This window comes from Coregonus clupeaformis, chromosome 13 (genome assembly GCF_020615455.1).
Source record: "Coregonus clupeaformis isolate EN_2021a chromosome 13, ASM2061545v1, whole genome shotgun sequence".
Classification (NCBI taxonomy): Eukaryota; Metazoa; Chordata; class Actinopteri; order Salmoniformes; family Salmonidae; genus Coregonus; species Coregonus clupeaformis.
This window is the reverse complement of record NC_059204.1, coordinates 35,327,146-35,344,617: the sequence shown is the minus strand read 5'-3', so window position 1 is coordinate 35,344,617 and position 17,472 is coordinate 35,327,146. Positions and strand designations below refer to the sequence as shown.

Below are 17,472 nucleotides of genomic sequence, written 5' to 3'. Positions count from 1 at the left end.
ACACATAGAGTAGTAAGTAGGTCAGGTTGAGCTGCCCTTAAGATCCACACCCCTTTCAAACTGAGGCCAATACAAACAGAGGCAGCCATACAAGACATGACATTAGTTAATTTTCTCTGCAACTAACTCAGTCCTAATTTAGAGGAAAGGTAAAAAATATACAGTATTCTGATTTCCGAATTCTTTACGGAATGACTCAGACGAGCAGAGGATATCTATTAATTAAGATATGTACACATGGTATTTGGAATTATATATCATATTGAGCTGCTCCTGGTTTGAATGAGGTTTGAATGATTGATTGTGTGGTGGTTGCAGTATATTAATCTGTTTCCACAAAGGGTACAACTTGTGCTTGGCCAACAAGTGTACGTGAATTCAATATAACAATGTCACATAACACAAAATATAACTACATTATTTATAAAATAAGATAATTTAGATGGAATCGATCCCGATAAAATTAAATAAATCATAAACAAACGTGAGTAACGAACAACTGGAATGGGTTAGGTTTAGGCATGCTAGCGAGTAGTTATTGTTAGGGTTTCATGTCTTAACATTATTATGCTCTGAATTGTCTAACAGTACAGTTTATATCTTGAGAAATGTTCATAAAGGTAATGGTGAACTATTATATGCTAGCAGATAGTTAAAATCTTTGGCACTTGCTTGTTACTTTCCTGCACAAAGTTTTGACAGAGAGTGGGTACACGTACTCCTCAAAAACATTTAATTAATCATGGGATTTGAATTGCCCTGCACCAAGGCAAATGCAGAGAGGACATTTAAAGCTCAGATGGAATACGGGAAAAGGTTCAAGTCTCAAATCATATAATTCGTTTTTTTAGCAAGAGGAGTGAGGGTGGGAAACAGGGAGCACCTCTAATATTCCAGGAGTTTGTATAATTGCCTTCAACTGTTACAGTACCCTTGTAGACACAACACATTTAATCCCAGGGTTGATTACTAGGCCTCAGTCAACATAGAAAGTCTATCCTGTAACCATTTGACATGTCATCTTTCTTTAGCTGCAAATGGGAAGGTTAGGAGCAGGAAAATGTCACCCAGATGATATTTTCAATGCTTTCTCTCTTTCAATATACCTCTGCTAAATTAAATAGCTTCAGTGGATCTGTAAAATTAACTGCCATATCAATGTTCTATTTCGAGAAGTAATTACAGTTCTGAGAGTAATTACGTAATATGGAATTCTGCATTCCAAAAGAAAACCTCCATGCAATGATACTTAAATAGTCTCTTCCATTTTGCAGTAAAACAAATTCACCCAATGCATTAGTCCGTAATCAGAGAAGAATCTTTCACATTTGAAGCCCTCGTCTGAGCTTTCAAATTACTGTCACAAACTTACCTGTGAGAAAGTGCACATAAAAAACCTGTGAGAGGAGCGCCTGAGGGGAAGGAAGGCTCTTTCTAACTGCAACTGGAATAGAGGTGCCTTTCCCTGACAATCACAGCATCACATCGCATTTTTCCCCCATGGGCTTGTCAGCGGCTGGTGGCTAAATTACAAGCATTTCTGCTCCTTTAATTCACATCTCATGTCAGCTTTGTGCTTCTCTGTGCAATTTTCACCGTTAACAGAATGAGAAAATGGAAGGGAGTGAAAATTGAACACAAGAACGGAAATTTGTCCAGCACATGTCCATCTTTGAGACCTAATACGACAAACAGCTCTGGGTGACTGTAAGGGAAAGGGAATGAAATAGGTCTAAATTGCCTGGTGGCACAGTCAGGGGCTTGGTTAGAAGTAGTATTTCCCTTTGTGATGCAGCAATTCAAGAGAGCTGGCTAAGATGTGTAGTACGGGTTGCAACATTCACAAGAAATCAGGTACTTAGACTGAAAGGGAACATTACAGAAAAATCATCCATGCTGAGTTTAACCCTGTAGTTCAGTTGTATGGCCTAAAATGGGAAATGTGCTCATGCTGTATATACACCGAGTGTACAACACATTAAGGACACCTGCTCTTTCCATGACATAGACTGAACAGGTGAATGCAGGTGAAAGCTATGATCCCTTTTTAATGTCACTTAGTAAATCCACCTCAATCAGTGTAGATGAAGGGGAGTAGACAGGTTAAAGAAAGATTTTTAAGCCTTTAGACAATTGAGACATGGATTGTGTATGTGTGCCATTCAGAGGGTGAATGGGCAAGACAAAATATTTAAGTGCCTTTGAACGGAGTATGGTAGTAGGTGCCATGTGCACCGGTTTGAGTGTGTCAAGAACTGCAACGCTGCTGGGGTTTTCATGCTCAACCGTTTCCCATGTGTATCAAGAATGGTCCACCAACCAAAGGACATCCAGCCAACTTGACACAACTGTGGGAAGAATTGGAGTCAACATGGGCCAGCATCCCTGTGGAACGCTTTCGACACCTTGTAGAGTCCATGCCCCAACGAATTGAGGCTATTCTGAGGGCAAAGGAGGGGGCGGGTGGGGGTGCAACTAGGGCTGTGGCGGTCATGAAATTTTGTCAGCCGGTATTGTCATGCAAATAACTGTCGGTCTCACGTTAATTTACCGTTAATTAACATAAACACATTTAGCATCTCCTGGCTACCATGCATAGCCTACAAGCCACTGATGCAGACCTTTGGAGCATCTACATTTAAAAAAGTCTACTAAATCATTTTAATATAGCCTACACCATCACAATAAATCCATTATTTATTTTAGACAGGTCTAAAAAACATGAGAAGAACAGAATAGCATACTCTGAGTTGTCCTTATGTTAGGCCCTGATCTGGCTATGCCACCTGGCTATGGGCTACACTAGTTCATTTAGCAGACAAGATTTGCTTAGAATTCCGTGGCATTATTTTATATAATTTTATAGTATGAAGAATACAACCGAACATAGCTGAATAAAATCGAAAGGATGTTTTCTCCAAACGATTTCTGAGGGAGTGTGCACATGCGGCTATTCTGTGTTGAGCGGTTAACAAAGAAACAGCTCCTTCTATATGCTTAATTTAGAGTTATTTATGCAACTTTAGTTGTGATACAAACATTGGGCTATATGTTTTGATTTTTAATACAATCTAAAGCTGCATGATGCGACTCTAATTATGATTTGAAAAAAGTTGCATGAAAGGCATGAGCTCTGCTTTGTTTCTTGCACAGGCTGCACACACTTCATCAGTCTCTCATTCACAATTTGACAAGCACTTGATAATGCCTCGAATTTCCCGGCGGCATCCCCCTAGTGTAGCCGTAATGCTCCCTAAAAAAATCCATGCCTTTTGCGGCCAGTGGCCATTGTGCCCTTGGGCTGAATATAATAATTATAATTCCCTTCTCCTGGCTGCATGTTCCGAAGCACCTCTCACTCAAATCAATTCAAATCCAATTTGATTTGCCACATGTGCCGAATACAACAGGTGTAGACATTACAGTGAAATGCTTACTTACAAGCCCTTAAACAACAATGCAGTTTAAGAAAAAAATTAAAATAGCAAATAATTAAAGAGCAGCAGTAAAATAAAATAACAGTAGGGAGGTTATATACAGGGGGTACCGGTACAGAGTCAATGTGCAGGGGCACCGGTTAGTCGAGGTAATTGCGGTAATATGTACATGTGGGTAGAGTTAAAGTGACTATGCATAAATAATAAACAGAGTAGCAGCAGCGTAAAAGGGGGCAATGCAAATTGTCCGGGTAGCCATGATTAGCTGTTCAGGAGTCTTATGGCTTGGGGGTAGAAGCTGTTAAGAAGCCTTTTGGACCTAGACTTGGCGCTCTGGTACCGCTTGCCGTGCAATAGCAGAGAGAACAGTCTATGACTAGGGTGGCTGGAGTTTTTGATAATTTCTATGGCCTTCCTCTGACACCACCTGATATAGAGGTCCTGGATGGCAGGAAGCTTGGCCCCAGTGATGTACTGGGCCGTACGCACTACCCTCTGTAGTGCCTTGCGGTCGGAGGCCGAGCAGTTGCCATACCACGCGGTGATGTAACCAGTCTGGATACTCTCGATGGTGCAGCTGTATAACTTTTTGAGGATCTGAGGACCCATGCCAAATCTTTTCAGTCTCCTGAGGGGGAATAGGCTTTGTCGTGCCCTCTTCACGACTGTCTTGGTGTGTTTGGACCATGATAGTTTTTTGGTGATGTGGACACCAAGGAACTTGAAGCTCTCAACCTGTTCCACTACAGCTCCGTCGATGAGAATGGGGGCATGCTCAGTCATCTTTTTTCCCTGTAGTCCACAATCATCTCCTTTGTCTTGATGACGTTGCGGGAGAGGTTGTTATCCTGACACCACACGGCCAGGTCTCTGACCTCCTCCCTATAGGCTGTCTCATCATTGTCGGTGATCAGGCCTACCACTGTTGTGTCGTCGGCAAACTTAATGATGGTGTTGGAGTCGTGCCTGGCCATGCAGTCATGGGTGAACAGGGAGTACAGGAGGGGACTGAGCATGCACCCCTGAGGGGCCCCCGTGTTGAGGATCAGCGTGGCAGATGTGTTGTTACCTACCCTTACCACCTGGGGGCGGCCCGTCAGGAAGTCCAGGATCCAGTTGCAGAGGGAGGTGTTAAGTGCCAGGGTCCTTAGCTTAGTGATGAGCTTTGAGGGCACTATGGTGTTGAACGCTGAGCTGTAGTCAATGAATAGCATTCTTGCGTAGGTGTTCCTCTTGACCAGGTGGTAAAGGACAATGTGGAGTGCAATAGAGATTGCATCATCTGTGGATCTGTTGGGGCGGTATGCAAATTGAAGTGGGTCTAGGGTTTCTGGGATAATGGTGTTGATGTGAGCCATGACCAGCCTTTCAAAGCACTTCATGGCTACAGACGTGAGTGCTACGGGTCGGTAGTCATTTAGGCAGGTTATCTTAGTGTTCTTGGGCACAGGGACTATGGTCGTCTGCTTGAAACATGTTGAAGACACTTGCCAGTTGGTCAGCGCATGCTCGGAGTACACGTCCTGATAATACGTCTGGCCCTGCGGCCTTGTGAATGTTGACCTACATAAAAGTCTTACTCACATTGGCTACAGAGAGCTTGATCACATAGTCATCCGGAACAGCTGATGCTCTCATGCATGCTTCAATGTTGCTTGCCTCGAAGTGAGCATAGAAGTGATTTAGCTCGTCTGGTAGGCTTGTGTCACTTGGTAGCTCGTGGCTGTGCTACCCTTTGTAGTCTGTAATAGTTTTCAAGCCCTGCCACATCCGACGAGCGTCAGAGCCGGTGTAGTACGATTCAATCTTAGTCCTGTATTGACTTTTTGCCTGTTTGAAGGTTCGTCGGAGGGCATAGCAGGATTTCTTATAAGCATCCGGGTTAGAGTCCCGCTCCTTGAAAGCGGCAGCTCTACCCTTTAGTTCAGTGCGGATGTTGCCTGTAATCCATAGCTTCTGGTTGGGGTATGTTCGTATGGTCACTGTGGGGACGAAGTCATCAATGCACTTATTGATGAAGCCAGTGACTGATGTGGTGTACTCCTCAATGCTATCGGAAGAATCCCGGAACATATTCCAGTCTGTGCTAGCAAAACAGTCCTGTAGCTTAGCATCTGCGTCATCTGACCACTTCCTTATTTACAGAGTCACTGGTGCTTCCTGCTTTAGTTTTTGCTTATAAGCAGGAATCAGGAGGATAGAGTTATGGTCAGATTTGCCAAATGGAGGGCGAGGGAGAGCTTTTTACGCGTCTCTGTGTGGAGTAAAAGTGGTCTAGAGTTTTTTTCCCTCTGGTTGCACATTTAACATGCTGGTAGAAATGAGGTAGAACGGATTTACGTTTCCCTGCATTAAAGTCCCCAGCCACTAGGATCGCTGCCTCTGGATGAGCGTTTTCCTGTTTACTTATGGCCTTATACAGCTCATTGAGTGCAATCTTAGTGCCTGCATCGGTTTGTGGTGGTAAATAGACAGCTACAAAAAATATTGGTAAATAATGTGGTCTACAGCTTATCATGAGATACTCTACCTCAGGCGAGCAAAACCTGGAGACTTCCTTAGTATTAGATTTTATGCACCAGCTGTTGTTTACAAATATACACAGACCGCCACCCCTTGTCTTACCGGAGTCAGCCGTTCTATCCTGCCGATGTAGCATATATCCCGCCAGCTGTATGTTATCCATGTCATCGTTCAGCCATGACTCGGTGAAACATAAGATATTACAGTTTTTAATGTCCCGTTGGTAGGATAACTGTAATCTTAGGTCGTCTAATTTATTTTCAAATGATTGAACATTGGCTAATAGGATTGATGGAAGAGGCAGTTTACTCGCTCGCCGTCTGATCCTTACAAGGCACCCCGACCTACGTCCACGATATCTCCATCTCTTTCTCATGCAAATGACGGGGATTTGGGCCTTGTCGGGTGTCTGTAGGATATCCTTTGCGTCCAACTCGTTGAAGAAAAAATCTTTGTCCAATACGAAGTGAGTAATCGCTGTCCTGATATCCAGAAGCTCTTTTTGGTCATAAGAGACGGTGGCAGAAACATTATGTACAGAATAAATTACAAATAACTTGAAAAAGCACACATAATAATACAATTGGTTAGAGGGCTGTAAAACGGCTGCCATCTTCTTTGGCGCCATCTTCAGATCACATGGCTCTCTCAGATATCGCAATTCTTATTAGCAAATGTCCGTGATTGGGATCTTCTCAGAGGCATCTATCTCAGTTCTGAAGTAGGCGACAAGTAAAGACAGACACATCGGGGACGCAACTGCGCGCGTCCTTCTTATCGAATTCCGAGGCATATGTTAGAAGAACTGTCCACATACACTTTTTGTCAGCCAGCAAGATGAGTAGGTCTAACGAACAGCAAAAGCACTAGCCTATGTCAATCTACTATCCCCCATAGTACAAAAGTTGACCTATTCTATTGGTCACCTTGTCCTTCTGTGCGAGAAAGAAATATTCCAAACATAGTCTGGGACAGTTGTGGGATGCGATAGATCCTAAATTAATACAACCACTCGCATCAAAAAAATGTTTAAATGCAATGAGGCTGATGCAACAGATCAGAACGTTTATCTTAAAATGTTGATAAACTATTAGGCTATTTCTTCACATTATAAGCGCAGCAATGTGCACACCGCAGAAGGCTATGAGCGCGAATGTTCCAAAATGCTATCAATTAGCAGGAAAACACCATTCTCAAAAGTGACCACAAATGCAATTATGCATGTAATGCTTTATTATAAAGGTGCATTTTTATGGTGAAAATGTTCTTCCCCAAACTTCAAACTCACACGCTGCCTATGTATGCCAGTTAGGCTCTACACCGGTTGTAAAGCAAAGCAATGTGCTTAATATTAGGAAAGTTGAGAAATAAATATAGTAGGCGTAGCCTATAGAAAGCTGATGGGATCCTCCTCTTTTTAATAGAGGCCATCAAAACTCAGTTTTCTCACACAATTGCATAGCCTATAGAAATGATGCACAACATGAGCTCGTGGGCTCTCATTAAGTGTTTGATTTGATTTTCGATTACATTTGCATTGATGTCAGAGTGATTAGAGGGACAATAAAATGCTGAGTACCAGGCAGTTAGCAAGTTTGGTAGGCTACTAATGACCATCAGCAGCATCAGAGCTTGGAGAAGCCTAGTTACCGTGACTAAACGGTCATGTGGAATTTGACTGCGGTCATGACTCGTGACTGCCGGTGTGGCGGTTATACGGTCACCGTAACCGCTCTAGGTGCAACTCAATATTAGGAAGGTGTCCTTAATGTTTTGTACACTCAGTGTATGTAAATGCACATACACAAACTTTTGTACATGATTATCGATCAGTGGGTGGGTGGATGGATGGCTAAGTACTTTTTATTTCTCATTGACTTAACAAATTGACATGATAGTTGTATTTACCTCCGAGGGTCATCCCAGCTTCAAAACACTTCCTCAGTCGACATGATGGGCAGTTCTTCCTTCTCAGCTTATCGATGGTGCAGTCGTTTCTGCTGGCACACAGGTATTTCTGTTTACCTAACAAAGACAAATAGAGATAAGAATAAGAGAATACGAAATTATTTTTGAATGAGGAGGAAAGTTACATCATGGTTGTAACATGGTTGTAAGTTACATCATGAATGATTACAACCGGAACCAAGGGTTGGAACCGGTTCAGGGAACAGAACCAAAAAACTGAAAATAACAAAATGATTTGAAGAACAGAACCCAAACCAAAAACGAAAGTGATCTATACTGTTCCGGAACTGTTATTTTAAAAGCATGGGAACTGGTTAGTAATGTTATTTTACGTTCCGGGCATTTTTTTCCAGTCCCACAAAGCCCTCCCTCTGTCACTCAGAAAGTTATTCCAGTGTCTGCCTGCCAGCTGGAAATCATTGCCAGTGAGTGTGAGTGTGCGTGTGTGTGTGTGTGTAGGCTACCTGCCCCTTCGCTCTGAAGTATAGGTTACTGTAGCCTACTGACAATGTTACAAGCGTAATTCCGAAAGTAGGGAGAGCTGTTTAATTAGAGAAGAATGGATTGACTTTTTCAAAGCTAGTTAATGATACTATAGTTATCACGTTTCACATTGGATTTATTAACTACATAAAGGTAAGACGTGTTTTTAATTCTAGTGCTGCCATCAAGCGCTATGATGAAACTGGCTCTCATGAGGACCGCCACAGGAAAGGAAGACCCAGAGTTACCTCTGCTGCAGAGGAAAAGTTCATTAGAGTTACCAGCCTCAGAAATTGCAGCCCAAATAAATGCTTCACAAAGTTCAAGTAACAGACACATCTCAACATCAACTGTTCAGAGGAGACTGCGGAAATCAGGCCTTCATGGTCAAATTGCTGCAAAGAAACCACTACTAAAGGACACCAATAAGAAGAAGAGACTTGCTTGGGCCATGAAACACGAGAAATGGACATTAGACCGGTGGAAATCTGTCCTTTGGTCTGATGAGTCCAAATTTGAGATTTTTGGTTCCAACCGCCGTGTCTTTGTGAGACAGAGAATAGGTGAACGGATGATCTCTGCATGTGTGGTTCCCTCCGTGAAGCCTGGAGGAGGAGGTGTGATGGTGTGGGGGTGGAATGCTGGTGACACTGTCTGTGATTTATTTAGAATTCAAGGCACACCTAACCAGCATGGCTACCACAGCATTCTGCAGCGATACGCCATCCCATCTGGTTTGCGCTTAGTGGGACTATCATTTGTTTTTCAACAGGACAATGATCCAACACACCTCCAGGCTGTGTAAGGGCTATTTGACCAAGAAGGAGAGTGATGGAGTCCTGCATCAGATGACCTGGCCTCCACAATCATCCGACCTCAACCCAATTGAGATGGTTTGTGATGAGTTGGACCGCAGAGTGAAGGAAAAGCAGCCAAGACATGCTCAGCATATGTGTGAACTCCTTCAAGACTGTTGGAAAAGCATTCCATGTGAAGCTGGTTGAGAGAATGCCAAGAGTGTGCAAAGCTGTCACCAAGGCAAAGGGTGGCTACTTTGAATCTCAAATATAAACATTTGTTACAAAAATTTTTTGTTTACTACATGATTCCATATGTATTATTTCATAGTTTTGATGTCTTCACGATTATTCTTCAATGTAGAAAATAATAAAAATAAAGAAAAACCCTTGAATGAGTAGGTGTGTCCAAACTTTTGACTGGTACTGTACCTGCAGTCAACTGCACACTGTGGCATTGTGTTGTGTTGTGTGACAAAACTGCACATTTTAGAGTGGCCTTTTATTGTCCCCAGCACAAGGTGCCCCTGTGTAATGATCATGCTATTTAATCAGCTTCTTGATATGCCACACCTGTCAGGTGAATGGATTATTTTGGCAAAGAAGAAATGCTCACCAACAGGGATGTAAACAAATTTGTGCACAACATTTGAGAGAAATAAGCTTTTTGTGCGTATGGAACATTTCTGGGATCTTTTATTTCAGCTCATGAAACATGGGACCAACACTTTATATGTTGTGTTTATATTTTTGTTCAGTGTAGTTTACATGATGTCAACAATCGAAGCCAACCCCGTCTGTTTGCCCCATAGTTGTGCACGCGTCGGTTTTGTTGCTAAACCACCAACCCGTTTATGCGCCGGGAGTTTCTGGTGATTGTTTTGCATTGATCCGTGTCAGGTCTTGTGGAAACTCTGTTAGGTGTGCAACTGTAATTGCTATTTGAAGTGGGAAAAGTAGCGTACCGATGTCAGGACAGATATCCGGATATTCGATTAACCATGCCCATCCCTACTCATAATCATGAGCTTTTTCTCAGAAACAGGATTTCCTATGTCATATGACTCACAGCTTGATTCACTAGAGAAGTTCAATGTATTTCCATATGAGGATTTCCCCAGAGGGGTAGGCTAGGATGAATGTAACTTCTGGCAATTTTGTCAGAAATGTACGTAGATTGGTTTTGACATATTCAAATTAACCATGTCAATACTATGGACCTTAGGAATTTTCCTTTGAAATACATAAAGATTAAGAACTATTTTAATTATGGCATCATTATAGCTAATACATAAATACATTATTTCCAAAAAGCATGAGAGGTGGATCTGGAATATGGATCCATTTCCACCATTGATGCTCTGCTCTCTCTTCTGTGTGGAGAGGTGCAATGGCATATTACTTTATCAAATCTTACCTTCTGCGGCTCTCTTGAAGAACACTTTGCAGCTGCCACAGGTTAGCGCTCCATAGTGGCAGCCGGATGCCTCATCTGCACAGATCAGACAGGTCCTCTGGGGCGGAAAGAAGAACTCCGTGGGGAACATGTGGTCTCTGCCGCCCTCAAACCTTTAGGAACATATTAAAGGCTTTTAGAAACATAACAAACATACACACAAACAGTACAGAATTACTCAACAGCATCATTCAATAAGCACATGTGTTCCTATTACCTTCATCCTCTCTCTTTTGCCACTACATACACTGGGCTCCCGAGTGGCGCAGCGGTCTAAGGCACTACAGACCCCCTGGTTCGATTCCAGGCTGTATCACAACCGGCCGTGATTGGGAGTCGCATAGGGCGGGGCCCAGCGTCGCCGGGTTTGGCCGGTGTAGGCTGTCATTGTAAATAAGAATTTGTTCTTAACTGACTTGCCTAGTTAAATAAAGATAAAATAAATAAGCTGTTTCCTGCCATTTTAACAGAAGTGACCATAACCTAATGCTTGAGGCCTGTCATTTTTCCTTCAGGGATGAAACCATTGAGAATGGACTAATGGAATATTGAAATTCATCAAAACTACAATAGTGTAACAGCAGAGCTTCATTGTCATGATATGACAAATTGACAAGCATAAAGCTATGATCCCTTATTGATGTCACTTTCTAAATCCACTTCAATCAGTGTAGATGAAGGGGAGGAGACAGGTGAAAGAAGGATTATTGAGCCTTGAGACAATTGAGACATGGATTGTGTATGTATGTGTGCCATTCAGAGGGTGAATGGGCAAGACAAAAGATTTAAGCGTCTTTGAACAGGGTATGGTAGTAGGTGCCAGGTGCACAGGTTTGAGTGTGTCAAGAACTGCAACGCTGCTGGGTTTTTCACGCTCAACAGTTTCTTGTGTGTATCAAGAATGGCCCACCACCCAAAGGACATCCAGCCAACTTGACACAACAGTGGGAAGCATTGGAGTCAACATGGGCCAGCATCCCTGTGGAACGCTTTTGACACCTTGTAAAGTCCATGCCCCGACGAATTGAAGCTGTTCTGAGGGCAAAAGGGAGGGGTGCAACTCAATATTAGGAAGGTGTTTCTAATGTTTGGTATACTCAGTGAATACACCTTTGATGTAGAAGGTGCAAAATGACACTTAACACCCCACACAGAAGCTGACACCCAATCTGGACCATGGTCCATGATCAAAATGAAACGTGATTGCCTTTGGCTGGCATTCTATATGACTCCTCACATTGAGGCCTCTTGTGCAATACTACTGCCAACAAGTGTATAACCTATTTGTGTGGTTCTTTAAAAATAAAGTTAATTTGATTCACAGATCCAGATTATTGAATCATTTTCACTTTCTCCCTCAGATTCACAGTTTCTGAGTGATATCCTCATTGGGTGAACCAGACTGGGTAAGAATGTGTCTGATTTCTAATTAGAGCTGGGCAGAGGGTGTGATGACTTGAGAGAGTGTGGGAAAGGTGTGAACAGCAGTGCCAGGACCAAGGGGGGCAAGAGGGGTGTTCTACTGCAGCTGTGAGCGCAGGAAGAGATTGGACAGTGTGTACAGACATAACTATACCTCAATGACGCATAGCGTTAGGTGTCAAGGCTCTATGTAAAAAAGACAAGGACAAAGCTTATAACCAAGCAGCAAAACAGTCCTCTCTACAGTATCAGCAGTAGGCTAAATGCCCACTGGCTCTTGGTCAGAATCTAGAGTTAGAGGCCTGCTGTAAGGGAAAGCACAAAGCTCAGTTTTGTCATAGTTATCTGTGAACAGTTATCAGTGGCTTAATATGATGACTATAATTCTGTTCTGATGACCTGGTCTGATGTTACTGGGAGATTTAAGTAATTCAGGGTTTCCCATATATACTTTTCGGGATGGAAAAACACTTTCAGTGTAAACTTAAATGACTAAAGAAAGCCAGACAGGAAGTATGTAGAAAATATTATTAAACTATATATTTTAAAATAATATAATCTTTGAGAACTAGAAATCACCCAAATAAAAGTTAGACAGTAAGGGAAAATTCTAAAAACAATCCATTTAGGAGTATTTTTGTCATGGTGTCACGTTGTCTAATGATTAGAAGACAGGCGCAGGAATACGTATTAGGGGTTTTATTTACTCCACCCAACACAAGATACGTCATGAAAAACAACGGGGACGAAGCCCAAAACAAACACGTAATATATATATCAAAGGGATTTAACCCAAACAAAGAGTGAGGTGTAACCTCTACACAATACACGGGAGGAGACCCGTAATAACAAGAGCACAATACACAGTACTCATGAGACCAACGGACATGGGACAATAATCGACAAGGACAATGGGGAACAAGAGGGCACATATATACACATACTAATCAGGGGGAATGGGAACCAGGTGTGCGTAATGAGACAAGACAGTCCGGGGTTGGTGGTAATGAACCAGGTCAGTGACGCCTAGAAGGCCGGTGACGTAGACCTCCGGAGCTGGTGAACAGAATGAGCAGCAGTACCGGGGGATCCGTGACACATGGCTGGTTTACTGACAGGGCACACAGGGCACATGCCCAGGGGCCCTGATTGGGGTCCCGATTGGTTTTGTTTTACTATTTGAGCATAAGAACACAGAATTAGCCATGGAAAAATGTGCAGGATTGCAGGAAATTAGCTCTCCTGGAAATTAGCCACACACACCCCTCCGCGATCGTTGACAAAACTAGGGGAAACACTGGTTAATTAATCCATAGACATTGACAGAGACTGATCTGGTTAATCATAAATCAGTAATAAATGTAGGTACTTCAAATGTGTGATGAAATTATTGATGTAATCAATGCAAGGATATACATGTTACTCTATGCTGCTCTTATCCACTTTAGCTTTAAACCTTTAGGGAAATAATTGGAATAGTTGGAATTCCAAAATGAGATAACCTCATTTAGGATATGTTATGATGATAATACTTCTGGACATTAATACGTGGATGGCATATCCTGTGGATGTCAACATGGTGTATGAATATGAATGTAAACTGGGGCATGGCATGGCAAGGCAGGGGGAAACGGAAAAGGTCCGAAAAGCAGAATTCCTTTCACCCAGACTGGTTCTGACAATTTTGGCTATTCAGAAAACATCTCCACTTTTAAATTGTATTGTTAAAACCATTGACGATAACAAACAAGAAACCAAACAAAAAGTCTAACTTTTATATTGGAATGGAAGGAATTCCTTCAGAAATTACCGTTCAGACTCTCTGTCACAGACCTACCCACAGAATTCCACTGAATCAAAGCAGTACATTCTTGCAGATGTTCTTTGTACCCACCCCATCTAACCCAGTTTGAAATTAAATTCACATCTAACATTTCCCCCGATGAAATGTAGCCTAGGTGAATGACTACTCAACATGAGCAAAATAAGCTATTCTGTATTTTATGTAAGCTTATTGGCTGGAGTAGAGAAGGGCTGATATGAAGAATGTAGCCCATAAGACAATTGGAGGTACTGTAATAGCCATATGGTTTGTAAGTTCCAGATCTGATATAAATCTTGCATCATAACACTAAGACATTTCAGACCTTGGAATCCAGATAATATTTTTACACTGTGAGTGGTGTGTGACTTTGACATGTGAATTGTCATTAGCACAGCACTTGCATGCTTAAGGTGCTATTTGGAGAGTAATTTAGAATCTCAGGTAAATTTACCGTCTCACTTAGTGAGTGGATCGAATGGTTAGGTCATCAAAATCAGCAGTGGCCTACTGACATTAGTGCATCCTGCCCTTTGTCCTCAAAAAGAGCACACGTGTGCACACACAAAGACAGAGGTATGTAAACAGACACCCACCTCAAATTACTAAACAAATTCAAAACAACCTTTCAGACAAAAAGCCCAGTGCATTACAGGCCGCCACTTGTTTGTGTTGGAGTATATAAAAACAATGCCATAATTATTTTGAATAGTTTGTTCTTAGTTTTGAATAGTGTACAAAAATATAAGAACACCTTCCTAATGTTGAGTTGTGTTAAGTCTCATTTTGCCCCTTCTAAGTCAGTGGCATATACACTGAGTATACCAAACATTAGGAACACCTTCCTAATATTGAGTTGCACCCCACTTTTTGCCCTCAGAACAGCCTCAATTCGTCAGGGCATGGACTCTACAAGGTGTCGAAAGCGATCCACAGGGATGCTGGCACATGTTGACTCCAATGCTTCCCACAGTTTTGTCAAGTTGGCTGGATGTCCTTTGGGTGGTGGACCATTCTTGATACACACAAGAAACTGTTGAGCGTGAAAAGCCCAGCAGCGTTGCAGTTCTTGACACACTCAAACCTATGCGCCTGGCAACTATTACCATACCCTGTTCAAAGACGCTTAAATCTTTGTCTTGAATGGCACAATTACTCAATCCATGTCTCAATGGTCTCAAGGCTTAAAAATCCTTCATTAACCTGTCTCCTCACCTTCATCTATATTGATTGAAGTTGATTTAACAAGTGACATCAATAAGGATCATAGCTTTCACCTGGATTCACCTGGTCAGTCAATGTCATGGAAAGAACAGGTGTTCATAAGGATTTGTACACTCAGTGTACATTTAAATGTTGTAGTTTTTTTTCAATGTAACTACAAACTCAAACCATCACCCTGAAATGTTAAGTACATTTGGTTAATGTAATGTGGTGGTAACCATTTGTATTATTATTTTAAACCTGAAACTTACAGTGTAAAGAACTATACTGCCTGTGTGATACAGTGCCTTGCAAAAGTATTCATCCCCCTTGGCGTTTTTCCTATTTTGTTGCATTACAACCTGTAATTTAAATGGATTTTTATTTGGATTTCATGTAATGGACATACACAAAATAGTCCAAATTGGTGAAGCGAAATGAAAAAAATAACTTGTTTCAAAAAATTCAAAAAAATAAATAACGGAAAAGTGGTGCGTGCATATGTATTCACCCCCTTTGCTATGAAACCCCTAAATAAGATCTGGTGTACCAATTATCTTCAGAAGTCACATCATTAGTTAAATAAAGTCCACCTGTGTGCAATCTAAGTGTCACATGATCTGAGTATATATACACCTGTTCTGAAAGGCCCCAGAGTCTGCAACACCACTAAGCAAGGGGCAACACCAAGCAAGCGGCACCATGAAGACCAAGGAGCTCTCCAAACAGGTCAGGGACAAAGTTGTGGAGAAGTACAGATCAGGGTTGGGTTATAAAGAAATATCCGAACCGTTGAATATCCCATTACATTTTAGTCATTTAGCAGACGCTCTTATCCAGAGCGACTTACAGTTAGTGCATACATTATTATTATTATTTTAATTTTTTTATTTTATACTGGCCCCCCCGTGGGAATCGAACCCACAACCCTGGCGTTGCAAACGCCATGCTCTACCAACTGAGCTACATCCCTGCCGGCCATTCCCTCCCATATCCTGGACGTCGCTGGGCCAATTGTGCGCCGCCCCATGGGTCTCCCGGTCGCGGCCGGCTACGACAGAGCCTGGATTCGAACCAGGATCTCTAGTGGCACAGCTAGCACTGTGATGCATCCCACAGAGCACCATTAAATCCATTATTAAAAAATGGAAAGAATATGGCACCACAACAAACCTGCCAAGAGAGGGCCGCCCACCAAAACTCACGGACCAGGCAAGGAGGGCATTAATCAGAGAGGCAACAAAGAGACCAATGATAACCCTGAAGGAGCTGCAAATCTCCACAGCGGAGATTGGAGTATCTGTCCATAGGACCACTTTAAGCCGTACACTCCACAGAGCTGGGCTTTGCAGAAGAGTGGCCAGAAAAAGTCATTGCTTAAAGAAACAAATAAGCAAATTGATTGGTGTTCGCCAAAAAGCATGTGGGAGACTCCCCAAACATATGGAAGAAGGTACTCTGGTCAGATGAGACTAAAATTGAGCTTTTTGGCCATCAAGGAAAACGCTATGTCTGGCGCAAACCCAACACCTTTCATCACCCCGAGAACACCATCCCCACAGTAAAACATGGTGGTGGCAGCATCATGCTGTGGGGATGTTTTTCATCGGCAGGGACTGGGAAACTGGTCAGAATTGAAGGAATGATGGATGGCGCTAAATACAGGGAAATTCTTGAGGGAAACCTGTTTCAGTCTGCCAGAGATTTGAAACTGGGACCTGAGATCCACCTTCCAGCAGGACAATGACCCTAAGCATACAACTAAAGCAACACTCGAGTGGTTTAAGGGGAAACATTTAAATGTCTTGGAATGGCCTAGTCAAAGCCCAGACCTCAATCCAATTGAGAATCTGTGGTATGACTTAAAGATTGCTGTACACCAGATTGCTGTACATTGCTGAACCCATCCAACTTGAATGAGCTGGAGGAGTTTTACCTTGAAGAATGGGCAAAAATCCCAGTGGCTAGATGTGCCAAGCTTATAGAGACATACCCCAAGAGACTTGCAGCTGTAATTGCTGCAAAAGGTGGCTCTACAAAGTATTGGCTTTGGGAGGGGTGAATAGTTATGCACGCTCAAGTTTTTTGTTTTTTTTGTCTTATTTCTTGTTTGTTTCACAATAAAATATATTTTGCATCTTCAAAGTGTTAGGCATGTTGTGTAAATCAAATGATACAAACCCCCAAAAAATCAATTTTAATTCCAGGTTGTAAGGCAACAAAATAGGAAAAATGCCAAGGGGGGTGAATAATTTCGCAAGCCACTGTATTGGGTGGAAACCCGGCTGGCTGCTATAATGTGGGAAATGTTGAACAACTTCATCTTCATTAATAATGAAAAATATGCAAATATGCCTCTCA

At 42.3% G+C, this 17,472-nt stretch overlaps 1 protein-coding gene across 1 annotated transcript in view; it reads right to left on the bottom strand.

Annotated features, from left to right (window-relative positions):
- LOC121579932 (androgen receptor) overlaps positions 1-17,472 on the bottom strand; it is a 52,969-nt gene that overhangs the window by 23,300 nt on the left and 12,197 nt on the right. Inside the window, 2 exon segments of the mRNA XM_041894937.2 lie at positions 7,869-7,985; positions 10,626-10,777. Of these exon segments, the coding sequence (XP_041750871.2) occupies positions 7,869-7,985; positions 10,626-10,777 (269 nt within the window).